This window comes from Dendropsophus ebraccatus, chromosome 4 (genome assembly GCF_027789765.1).
Source record: "Dendropsophus ebraccatus isolate aDenEbr1 chromosome 4, aDenEbr1.pat, whole genome shotgun sequence".
Taxonomy (NCBI): domain Eukaryota; kingdom Metazoa; phylum Chordata; class Amphibia; order Anura; family Hylidae; genus Dendropsophus; species Dendropsophus ebraccatus.
This window is the reverse complement of record NC_091457.1, coordinates 104,124,005-104,136,779: the sequence shown is the minus strand read 5'-3', so window position 1 is coordinate 104,136,779 and position 12,775 is coordinate 104,124,005. Positions and strand designations below refer to the sequence as shown.

The 12,775-nt window shown below is 43.4% G+C and overlaps 1 protein-coding gene, 1 non-coding gene and 1 pseudogene across 3 annotated transcripts in view; all 3 read right to left on the bottom strand.

Annotated features, from left to right (window-relative positions):
* The window catches only part of CACNA2D2 (calcium voltage-gated channel auxiliary subunit alpha2delta 2), a 193,048-nt gene that overhangs the window by 14,256 nt on the left and 166,017 nt on the right, over positions 1 to 12,775 (bottom strand). Inside the window, exons 22-29 of one of the 2 annotated variants that reach the window (XM_069966573.1) lie at positions 11,822 to 11,898; positions 10,841 to 10,861; positions 3,610 to 3,670; positions 2,274 to 2,371; positions 1,936 to 2,026; positions 1,320 to 1,382; positions 967 to 1,070; positions 530 to 628 (exon numbers count right to left, since the gene is read on the bottom strand). In XM_069966573.1, the coding sequence (XP_069822674.1) occupies positions 530 to 628; positions 967 to 1,070; positions 1,320 to 1,382; positions 1,936 to 2,026; positions 2,274 to 2,371; positions 3,610 to 3,670; positions 10,841 to 10,861; positions 11,822 to 11,898 (614 nt within the window). The remainder of the gene's footprint in view (positions 1 to 529; positions 629 to 966; positions 1,071 to 1,319; positions 1,383 to 1,935; positions 2,027 to 2,273; positions 2,372 to 3,609; positions 3,671 to 10,840; positions 10,862 to 11,821; positions 11,899 to 12,775) is intronic. The other variant, XM_069966575.1, reaches the window with a different exon arrangement.
* On the bottom strand, positions 2,567 to 2,775 carry LOC138790164 (U2 spliceosomal RNA; annotated as a pseudogene).
* On the bottom strand, positions 7,296 to 7,403 carry LOC138790409 (U6 spliceosomal RNA). Its single transcript, XR_011363066.1, has one exon. It is a non-coding gene; the product is annotated as a U6 spliceosomal RNA (small nuclear RNA).

Below are 12,775 nucleotides of genomic sequence, written 5' to 3'. Positions count from 1 at the left end.
CTTACTGCTACATGTTTTGGCCGCATATTCCACTGGAGTCTTAGAATGGAGCCACTACGGTGGAATATGGGGCTGAAGTGTGACGCAGTTAGTGTAAATAAAGATGTGATTTGGAATTTTCGAGTTAGTTTACACTATTTGATGAAAAGTACTGAAGTTATCTAGTGAACGTCATGTTCACCCACAAAGTGTGAAATGGTGGGAATTCCACTTCAAAAAGTCTGGTCCGGGCTAATATACAGTCTTCTACTTACGTTTGGGAGAGGAGGATCTTCCATAGGCAAATTCACATGGGAGCAGCATTGACATATATGCAATTCTTAAAGTTGTGCCTAATGTTTAGCACAACCTTATCAGGCGAGCATCACCTTATATGAGATTACTATCTTCTACTGTCTACAATACTACACTAGGTAAGCCTCCCTCTTTTGTGTTGGTGTGCCTCTTTTCTTCGGTATATATCTGAAATGAACAGTTTGACCTCAAACAAGATATGGGTCCCCTCCACAGCCCAAGCCTCTGAAATTACCTGCAGGTTTAAGTTTCTTGCCATCAATCTCCAGGTCCACAGCTGTGCTCACCAGAATCCCCACAGTGTTGTTCTCCAGATCTGATGGTCGGTATCCAGCTGAAGAGAGACAGCAGAGGATTAGAACTCCTGTTCCTAGGCCTATCCCTCCTTACAAGCCCCATTTTCTTGTACATATAACCTGTGTTGTCACCCGCCGTAATCTGACCCTTATCCTTCACCTATGTCTTCACCTCCTATGTTCCTCACTGCTTTACTACTCTATCCAATCCCTCAATTTTTGTTTCTGGCTTACCTTCACATACCAATATCCTCTTATAACTTATGTTGTGAATTGCAAAACCACACACAACCGGACAGTGATGGCGCTATTTAAGTAACTGTGTTTTTTTTAGTCCTGGGGTCCTACCTGTGGATTTTTTTTAGTTATAACTTACGTTCTCTATAAGGTGCTCGAAAAATATAGCCTTTGTTATCAAGACTTCTTCTGTAAAATGTGGCATTATGAGGTTCCATGTCCTCCATCCAGTCATCAGCAGCCCTGGAGAAAAGGAGAAGACATGAGAGACAGGGCACATGAGGCAGCAGAGAAGATGCGGGGAATAGCAGAAAACATATGTAAGTGCAGAGAAGGTTCAGTAACTGAGCCCAAGGTAGTTGTGCAAGCCTCCCAATAATGTACAGCAAGAGTAAAATATTTCCTGAAGCCAAAACTCTATACATAGAATTTATAATTTTTTAGAATTAAGAATGTGAAATTTCCAGAAATGCTTTAAGCATAGCCACTTACTTGTTAGGGAACACTCGGGTTATGCCTCCATCTGTAGCTGAAAACACTGCAAGAAGCCCGTACCTGGGTTGAGTAAAAAGTACATGAGGAGAATATGAAGTTCCTGGAGTTATAGAGAGCAGGAGGGAATAGGTGTCATCTACATCATGACAGTCACCAACAATGTCATAGATGTAAAGCAGTCCCTACTGAGCTGCTAGCTGTTGTCTACAGTCATTGTGGGATGTAATACTGTGAACACAGTTAAGTAACCCATATGAACAGCAAGGTAATAAACAGCAGCAGAGAAGTCAAGCTGCTGCTGAGATGAGAACCAAGCCTTCTTCCATCTTGTTGTCTCTGTTACTAGAGACAGACTTCCACTAACACACAGTGGACAGCAGATTGCAGAGAAGGGAGACACCCTTTTTTCTGCAGTAAGGAGTCATTTTAGTAATTAATGTGATTTACAAAAATGTTAGGAATTACATAAACAAGTGGAAGGAAGTTGTTTGAATTGACAGTGACCATTTTAATCCTAATAATCTATTCCATACTGGGTGCATCTGTTAAGGTTGTCCTGTGAATTTATAGCCACTACCTGGTGGGCAAAGTCAGTCATATTTATTGTCCTTACGTAAGGAGGTCCTTATCCTTCCAGACTCGGTCAGCAAGATCCCGTGTGATGCCTGTATCCAAGATCAGGTTATGCAGGAGGAAGCTGTCACCTGCAGAAAACGACAACCATGTTATTTTCTATCCACATCAACCTTCACCATCAGCTGTTCTGATTAGCAACCCCCGCCTCAATCTTCATTACATTGGCCTCCACCATCATCCACCACATCAATCCAACAGCCTCCATTGTCATCACCATTATCCATCACCATAATCCACAACATTAGTCTTTCCTATCATCACCAGTGACCATTGCCATCATTATAGTCATTCTCCTAGTGTCTCTACAATACTCACACTGCTTGGAGTCTGGTGTCACTTTTTCCATTAGAGAAATGAAATTCAGCAAGAACTCTGTGTTGTTTTCTGACTGTTCCAAGTCCTGGCAGTACTGCCTACAAGCAATTATGGAGACGAGGTGGGAAGAAGAACATCAGACAGGAGAATGCCAGAGAGAACACAGAACAGTAGGAATCAAGAGGGGGAAAATCAGAAGCGCAGGATGAATAAGGGCTATATGATACTCCTATAGCTAAATAAGTGGCATCCAATAGAATGAAAACGCTCCAACCCCTGACAACCTAAAATATGAAGGGTACACTGAACCTGGAAGCACTGAAATACCAGGTCAATGCCTGGAGAGGACAGAGCAAGCTCTTTTTCCATCTCCCTGTACTAAAAATGGATATATTTATACAATTTATATGAATAAAATTTGATATATGGTCCCCAGATAGGGGACGTATACTGATAAGACCAGATACTACAATTGATTTTAGCCAAAAGTCTGAGAAGAGATCCATCACAGTTTTTATGCCTAGTTAAGAGTGAGGAACAGGTCTCTACATGATTCTTAGGAGTCAGGGGTGGTGCTCTAGTTTCCTTATTTGCCTTTCATGGGACAGTATACAATGGGGAAAATAAGTATTTGATACACTGCCGATTTTGCACATTTTCTATCCTACAAAGAATGGAGACATTGGTAATTTTTATTGTACACTTCACCTGTGAGAGACAGAATATATAAAAGTATTCCAAAATGTATGATTTTTTAAAAAATAATTAACTAACATTTTATTGTATGAAATAAGTATTTTTATAAGGAACTAACAAACAAGAATTCTGTCTCCCACAGACCTGTTGGTTTTTCTTTAAGAAGCTCCTCCTACTCTGCACTTATTACCCATATAAATTGCACCTGTTTAAACTCATTACCTGCATAAAAAGAAATCAGACATCACGTAAAACGCTCATTGGGGTTGACACCAGGACAGTGACAATGTGGGTAAGATTAAAAGGGTTATCAGCATTAGAAAAACATAGTCATTACCTTCCAGAGGCAACACCACTCTTCAGTTTAGGTGTGGTTTGCCATTAAGCTCCATTTACTTCCATGGAATAGAGTTGGAAAACCCCACCCAAAGTAGAGACATGAGTCGCGTTGTCTCTGGAAGAAAGGGGCTACGTTTTTCTAACACTGGATAACCTCTTTAACTAATTTCGGCACAACTACTATTAATATATATTTAAAAGACTAAAAGACTAAAAATGCAAGCAAGCATACAGAGAAAGGAAGCAAGAAAGTGAAAATACTTGGAGGGTCCATTAAGATTTCCAGTGACTGTCAAGTTACCTTGGAGCCAAGAACACTCGTCCTTCAGACTCAAAGGTATTCGGCATCAGAGACTCAAAATCTGTAACAGATAAAAAGAATTATCCAGCAAGTGAGAGGAGAGATCCTTCCTGTCCACATGTGGGGCTTACGGAGGCGAGTGCTTCTCCTATAATGGTGGTATGTGGGGGAACCTTCGATTTGTGTGCTGGGCACCATAATCTGCTCTGCAAGATATATGGGATGAGTGGGATCTGGCCACAAGGTTTAGTAAACAACCTTCAGTTGAAACAATGGAAGTCAATGAAGTGGAGAGAAAATAAGAAGTAAGAATTGCCCGAATGTTGAGGAATGTGTCTTTATAAAAGAGGCAAACAACCTGGGGCTCTCCAACTGAGTCTGTTAAGGCATGCTGGGACTTGTGGTGACAGTTGGAGAGTCACAGAGTGCTGCAGCTGAGATGATGGTGCATGGGGGATGGTGTAAGACTTTGTATCTCTGAAGTGGGAAAAAGCCCAGCCCCTCGTACTTAAAGAGCCACCAAACCTGAACTGTAAACTCGTATGCTTCTATAAACCTGCTAAAAAACCTAAAATATGCAGCTACTCAATGACCAGGTTCATTTCTCTAGTAATATAGATGGGCACTGGACAGTGCCACACAGTGTGTTTAATGCGACTAAGACTAAGCCAAGGAAATGCTAGAGAACCTGCAGTTTCGCTTCTGTGAGATAATTTGCTTTCCACCATATTGAGCAATATTCTAATACTTTGCTGGTGTCTACCCTGTGCACAAAAGGACTGGTTCAGGTTTCTATAGCTTTGGGTGCTAGTCACCCAAGTTTACAGGATCTTTGTGTAATCAATGTTCTTAAGGTCCTCGAGTGTCGGCACTGGAGTCTCGCTCACCTTCATGACTTGTGTCCTCAACACAGTTTGCTGTACATAGCGCCGCAGACACAGACTTATAGCATTTACCTTCTGACCCACTGGAAAAAGCCAATGTGGAAAAAAGCGATGTGAGGAGGAAGCAAGCGCTGACCTGTCAGGTTAGCAATCGCTTTCTCCTTGTTCCCCGCTTACTTCCTGTGCTATTACATGCACAGACAGCAAGTTGAAGCAGCAGGAGGTGCATGTCAGCTGATCACTCCCTTTTAACATTACTTATTATACCAAAGTTATTGGCCGGAACACCCAGTAAAGGTCAGATTACACGACACAATACTAGGGGAAAGCGAGTGCCAACCAGTCAGGTCACCGATTGCTGCCAGTGCTATTACATAAACAGTCAGCGAGTGGGGAGCAGTGGGAGGGGCTGCCTGGACGATCCTTAAGCCCCTATTTCACGGAGCGAAGCAGAGGAGCAAACGAGTGCTGTCAGTGCTCGTTTGCTCCTCGTTCCCCGCTCGCTGCCGCCACTATTCCGCATATCAGCGGCGAGCGGGTGAGTACAGCTAGGAGGCTGCCCGGGTGATCGCTAGATCGTCTGGGCAGCCCATAGAGGATAATGGAGGTTTGCTGCCGACGATCCTATTTCACGAAACGATGGCAGCATATCGCTGCTATCCTAGTTGCTTGTTTTTCAACATGTTTGAAAAACAAGCGAAGCAACAATCAGCCGGCATAACGATGTTGGCTGATCGTTGCCCTTTATTCCACTGACTATTAGAAACATAGAAGATTGTCGGCAAAAAAAGACCACTGGGTCCATCTAGTCTGCCCTTTTAGTATTTTCTTTCTTATTATCTTAGGATAGATATATGTCTATCCCAGGCGTGTTTAAATTCTGTTATTGTAGATTTACCAACCACCTCACCAACCATCTACTACTCTTTCAGTAAAATAATATTTTCTCACATTGCTTCTGATCTTTCCCCCAACTAACCTCTCACTGTGTCCTCTTGTTCTTGAGCTCAGTTTTTTACTAAAAACACTTCCCTCCTGAACCTTATTTAGTCCTTTAACATACTTAAAGGTTTCAATCATGTCCCCCCTTTCTCTTCTTTCTTCTAGACTATACAGATTCAAATCTTTAAGTCTTTCCTGATATGGTTTATGCCTTACACCCTCCACCATTTTTGTAGCCAGTCTTTGGACCCGTTCAATTTTATTAATGTCCTTTTTTAGATGAGGTCTTCAGAACTGGACACAGTATTCCAGATGTGTCCTCCCCAGAGCTCTATACAGCGGGATCACAATCTCCCTCTTCCTATTGGTTATACCTCTAGCTATACACCCCAGCATACGATTTTCTTTCCCCACCCCCTGGTTGCACTGGTGACTCATTTTAAGGCTGTCAGAAATCACTACCCCTAAATCCTTCTCTTCTGAAGTCTTTTCCAACACAGTACTGCCGATCTGATACTCGCAAATGCAGATGTGTAGTCAAGCGACTACAGGACCAAGGATCAAATCCACACCAGAATACGGTAAGCGCAGGAGTATACACAATTTGCACACAGCGGTGCAGCCAGAAGTCATCCAAGAGTAAATGGCGTAATAAGTAAATGTTCTTTTATTGCAACGCGTTTCGGCCCTATATTGTCCAACATGGGCCTTTATCAAGCTTTATCAAGCTTTATGATGCTTGATAAAGGCCCATGTTGGACAATATAGGGCCGAAACGCGTTGCAATAAAAGAACATTTACTTATTACGCCATTTACTCTTGGATGACTTCTGGCTGCACCGCTGTGTGCAAATTGTGTATACTCCTGCGCTTACCGTATTCTGGTGTGGATTTGATCCTTGGTCCTGTAGTCGCTTGACTACACATCTGCATTTGCTTCTCCCACCGTCGGTGGTGACGTCCCCCAGTACAGCTGCGGAGTACCTTCCTTCATGCTGCATTTAGAGTTGTGCCTAATATTCGCACAACCTACCCAGGTGAGTGGATCCCTGTCAGATCTCCTTTCCATCCACCTGGCCACCTTTTATTACACGAGGAAGCGCCCCCTGTCTCCCTTCTTTTCAGATCTGATACTCGGATAGAGGATTCCTCCTCCCCAAGTGCATTATTTTACATTTGGAAACGTTTCCACTGTTTGGACCACTCATCTAGCACAGCTAAATCGTTTTCCATATTACTGACACCTCCAGGAATATCAACCCTATTGCACACTTTTGTGTCGTCAGCAAACAGACAAACTTTACCTACCAACCCTTCTCCTATGTCACTTACAAACATATTAAAAAGAATAGGACCCAGAACAGACCCTTGTGGCACACCACTGGTAACCAGTTTCTGGTCGGAATATACACCATTAACAACAACCCTCTGATATCTATCGGCCATAACAGCCGATATCGGGCCGAATACGCCTGATAATCATTCCGTGGAATAGGGCCTTTAGATTGTCCAGGCTGCCCATTGAAGTCAGCGTCGGTCTACTGCTGCTCCTGTGAAGCAACGTGTAGCAGACCGTCGCTGACATGGTTATTGCGTTTCAGTATTCTAAAAGACCACTATCAGGGCCCTGAGATCCAGCACTCTGGATCAGGTTTTCATTATAAATGTTTTTTGCTCCATTCAGCTTTCACTTAACATTGATCAGTTTCCCTGTTCAAGATGCTGAAAAACATCCACCACTACCATGCTTCACCGTAGGATGGTATTCGGCAGGTGACAAAAAGTGCCTGGTTTTCTCCAGCCATGACTCTTAGAACTGAGGCCAAAAATATGATCTTGGTTTTATTAGACCACCATCATATTTTTTTGGAAAGTGTCACTAATTTGCGTGTCATCCTTTCACAGGGGCCATGCTTCTCTAAATCATTCCAATTTTATTATATGTGCTGTCGAAGCCAAAGCAAGCACAGACCAGTGAATCTTTTTTCTTAGTTTGATAGCCCTGACCTTCTGGACGTTTCTCCTACTGTATTTGCTCACATGATCTTTGGACCTCAGCCAGAGTGACCATTGGGGTCTTGTTCACCTTCTCTTACCAAGGCTTTCTCCCCAATTACTTAGTTTCAGGGAAAGTCCTTGTTGTTCCAAACTTTTTAAATTTAAGAATCATGGAGGCCCCTGTGTTCCTGGGGACTTCCACACAATCCTATCTCTGAGCTCTACAGGAAGTTCTTTTCCCTGTAATGGCTTAGTTTTTGCTCTGATATGAATTGTTAGATGTAAGACAGGGCTGTGTCTTTCATAACATGTCCAATTATCCAAATTTACCACAGGTGGATGTGAGTCAAGTTGTAGCAACATCTCAAGTAGAGATGAGCGAATATACAGTAATATTGAAGCAAATGGCTTTGTTGGCTTGTCAATCGGCTAATCAGCCAGTTGCCTTTTAAGGACCTGTTCACACTGAGTAAAACAGGCAGAAATTCTGAGCGGACCCTGGCCTCAAACTCTGCTCGCAATCCTGCCTGCCTCAGTGTTTCAATGTAATGTGTTACATGCCTCTGCTCTCCGCCACTCTCCTCTCAAAGAATTGAAAGGCAGAGAGCGGAGGTGCTCAACATATTACATTGAGACACTGAGGCAGGCGAGATTCAGAGCGGAGTCCGCGGTGGGGGTTCCGCTCAGAATTTCCGCCCGTTTTACCCATTGTGAACATACCCAAACTCAGTGACGCTCCAGGTCGCGCCTTCCCAGGTGCCTGTAAAAGCTGGTTACAGTCCTGGGAAACTCCCAGTTTCCCAAGACTGGATCTAACTTTTCCTGGCAACCGGAGCACAGCAGCACAGAGTTTAAAGGTAACCTGTGGATAAGCCGACTGCCGAGCTAACAAAGCAATTTGCTTCATTATTAGTGTATATTCGCTTATCTCTAATCAAGCATAATCAAGGGAATGGGAGACCCCCAGAACTAAATTTCAAGTTTTACAATAAAGGGTCAGACTACTTATGTCCATGCAAAGCTTTAATTTTTTTCTTCTTAATAAAATTTTAAAATTTTTTAGTGAAAGGGTCTGAACATTTACTGAATTTATTGAATAGAGGATTGCAGCCTATTCATACTTCTTTTATCTGATAAGACTCCAAGATGATAATAGTATTTTTGGTTTCATTAAAGTGAATGGACCTATTTGAATAATGTAAGACCAGTTTCAGATGAGCGGTAAGTGCTGCAAGTCCAGTCGCAAGAGCTGCCACAGGTCTAATGCCCTGAACTGAAAGCATTACTGGAAGCTTTTGCTTGTAGTGCATGCATGACATAAGAGAAATGTGAAGTATATGTCTGTCTGTAAGCCTCATTTTCATACAGAATAATTCTACAGTGAGAGCGGAGTCCTGTACATTCTCTTGGATCACAACTTTTATTTTATTCCAGAGCTGCACTCACTGTTCTGCTGTGTACCTATACTATACCACTTACCACATACTTATCCTCAGTTACATCCTATACTATATTACAGAGCTGCACTCATTCTGCTGGTAGATTTGCTGTGTGAATCATACATGAAATGATTTATATTGTTCTGATCCTGAGATACACCCTGCATTACACTTAAGAGCTCCACTCAATAGTCTACAGTCAAAGGTTTATGCTATACCTTATTAGTATAAGCAATATAACTAATGAATAGTATGTGCACAGTCCCTCTGTTTATGGAGACTGATTTTATACATACGTGTATGTATACGTGGGGTTCTAGCTTTTAGAGTTTGTGACTGTCTCTTTGTAAAAGTCAGAGTTGGTGCTCCTTAACATCATAGGAATGAAGATAACTTACCTCTCGAGTCTGTGGTAGTCATGGTGTCATGGTTTCAGCAGTGTGTATTACATTCACTGTGTGGTTGCATGTGTGTACATACAGGAGTGACAGAGCTCTTTTCTAAGCTGGTAGGTGGCTGGTTCCCTTGGATCTTAGTAAGTGCCCATTACACATGCATTAAGTACTTTAGTGCTAAGTTCAAGAGGACCATTTAGGGAGCACAGAAATACTGTGTTCAGGCACCTACAAAGCCACACTGAGATACCCAGCAAGTCAGTCCAAGCATACGAGCCACCCAGACAGGAGGCACAGTGCATTGTGGGGGACTGGGGAGGCACAATACATTCTTCTCATAAACACAGGTACAGACATGGTAACCAGTTTAGATTGGAAACAATTAAGTCACGAATGCAAAATATTTGATTCACTTTTGCAAGTAGATTGTTCTTTTCTTGCTTTATGATTTGAAATTGCCACAAATTTACCACCCACAATGCACTGGGGTGCACAGCTGTGGGGTGGCCTGGAAACACGCAACTGATTGGACTGTTACCTTCTAATAGGGGTTAAGGTGGGGGAAGGGCAAGCGATGACAGGAGTGGTGGTGGTGGTGGTTGGGGTAGAGTAATATTACAGAACACTACCATTGTTTCATCAGCATTGCCAATACAGGATCACTAGGAATCAGGCAGAAGCTGCAGGGGTCCGTGCTGGTTTGGACAGGCACTTCCTATTGAACCAAGTACAAAGTGATTGAATGAAAACCCTCTCCCCAGAAAATCCAATGATCCCTGATATGGTCTATATATCAACTCAGCACGGCCACCTCCCAGCTTGTGCTGAAAAAAGAGAAGGTGGAAGGAGTGAGAGGAATGGGGGAGACGAGTGTAACCAAAACTAATACCCATTCATGATAACTAGATGAAGGCCACAACTCCATTGCAAGTGGCCATACAAGGAGAGGCTGCAAGGCAGATGAGGTGTGAAGTGGACAGAGACACCCGGTAGGGATGGGTAATAAGACATTTGTACAGAGAAAAGGGAGGATGGCTAAAGGAAAACAGGTGGGAACTTACAAGGAGACAGAAGGGTGATGGGGGGAACAAGAAAAGAGAAGGGGCGGAGACATCTGGAGAGAGGAGGTCAGAGAAGAGTAAGGAGCAAGAGGGATTGACCATTACTTGCCTGATTTAACCCCTTAATCACCAGAGCAACATTGGGCCTAGAACCAGCTGCCGCCATGTGCACTCGCATTCCCTACATATATATATATAGGCATAAACATATATATATGTAGCTGCTGCCGGCAACCCAAAACTTATCACTGAGGGGATCAGAGAAGGCAGTAATATAAGGAGGACGGATGCAGGAAAAGGAGGGTGAGGAGAGATGGACGAGGGTCCCACTTCATCCTACGTGGTAGAGATCACAAAGGAAGGTCTGGGGGACTGACAGGAGGGTACAGACAGGAGGAGGAGTGACAGGTTCTGTGAGGTGGTAGTAGGCATTACGGGCAGGGTGACGGGCAGGCAGGCGGGTGGGTGGTGGGTTGTGGGGGCAGGAAGATCTATTGCTGGAATATACTTGCCCTTAGTTTTCTTGTTTGGATCTGTGAAAATCCACCAGAGAGGCAGAAAAACAACACAAAGAAAAAGAACACAAAAGAAAAAGAAGGAGGAACGGGTGGAAAGGAGGAGGCATTACAAACAATATTTTATTCAAGAGCGGATTGAATAAAAATATTGTATCTCATAATTGTACTGAAACCAAAACAGAAAAAAAATCTTGCAAGAAACACCATGAAACATAAGCAGCAAACGATAAATGGAGAGAAAGAGAAGAGAGGTAGAAGAAGACAAAGAAATAGGTAAAGGAGAAAGTAAAATAAGTGGAGAGTAAGAGAGAAAGAAGAACTACGGAAGAAAAGAAGAGCAACAGAAAGGAAGAAAAAGAAGAGAGGGAACAAGAAATACAAGTAAGAAAAGGGGAGAGAAAGTAGAAAGAAGAAAAGAGAAAAAAAAGAAAGCAAGAAGAAGATAGAAAGAGGATGCTAGAAAGAAGAGGCAAAAGAAAGAGGAAAGAAGAAGAAGAGTTGGCAGAAGAGAATGAGAAGTGTTAAAAAGGAAGAGACAGCGCTGCTGCCAAAGAAAGAACTTAAGAGTGTTTGTAAGGAAAGACAATTGGAGAGAGAGTGTAAGAAGAGAGTGCGGTTGAGAAAGGAGCAGTGTAAGGGTGCTGTTGAGAGATGTGGAGGTTGTGAGTGCTGGTGAGAAAGGAAGAGAAAGAGGAAGGAAGAGATAAGAGGCAGCATCTGATTCAGAGATTTATCTGAATGAATCAAACTGAAAGACATTCATTATGATTCAGATGAACAGAGAAGTCTCATGCACACACCTCCCGGGCAGCAAGTGTCTGCCAGGCTCCGCATGCTGCCAACTTCTGCCCTCACCCCCAGACATGTCCCCCCTCAACAATGACAAATTCAGGGGGATGGCCGGGGGGCAGGCGTGAGCTGGGGGACAGGAAAAGGGGACTCAATGGGAGACACACAAGCAAAGGGGAAACTTACACTGCACCTGGAGGATCTGATCACTCAGATTAGCACGGAGGTAATAGGAGCTGTACAGAGGCAACACCAGACCCAGGCTGCCGGCACCAGGAGAGAGAAGGTAGGGGAGAAGGAAAAGAGGAGATGGCGAGTAAGGAGAAAAGGTAAAGAATGGGGGGAGAGGGTGACATGGGACAGGGATTGTTAGTGAGCATGGGAGTAAGTAGGGAGAGTAATGGAGAGAAGGTTAACAGTAGAAAAGCCAGGTAAAGGGGTAGGGCAAGGAACAAGGGGAAAGGGGAAAAGAAAATGTTACTAGAGGTTCAGAGCTCAGCAGCCAAATACCACATGTTACTGTGCACACTGCACTCCCACTACATCCTTAAAGGGACACTGCCCTGACTCTGCAGTGGACAGCAGTCCTGGTCTCTGCAGTAATAATTCTATTAAGTAATTTTTTTTGCTTTATTTCTGGGAGAGCTGGTTGACAAAATAGTTGACCCCATAGGGGTCAACCAGCTTGCCATACTTCTGTAGTTCCCAGCAATTCAGGTCCCTAGAAAAGCTGGGTGGCAATCTCAAGGCAGCCACATAACACCCAGCTTTGACAGATGAGGACTCCACAATTAAAAGGTACTGTTTTTTTCCTGTTAACAGGGTTATCCAAGCTTAGAAGAACATGGCCGCTTTCTTCCAGAAACATCACTGCTCCTGTCCTTAGTTTGGGTGTGGGTTTTGCAACCCAGTTCCCTCTGCAGTGAATGGAGCTAAATTGTAATACCCTACATGAACTGAGAACAGGGTTGGTGCTGTTTTGCAAGAAAGTAGCTGTTTTTGTGATTGTGTCCCTAGAAAGCAGTAGTCAGAGGAAGATCTATTAGTCCAGCAAGGACTTTACATTGCAGGATGAGGAAAATGGTTGGGATGCTCTCTTGCTGATGTCAGGTCACATTCAGAGATGGTAACAAAGCACAC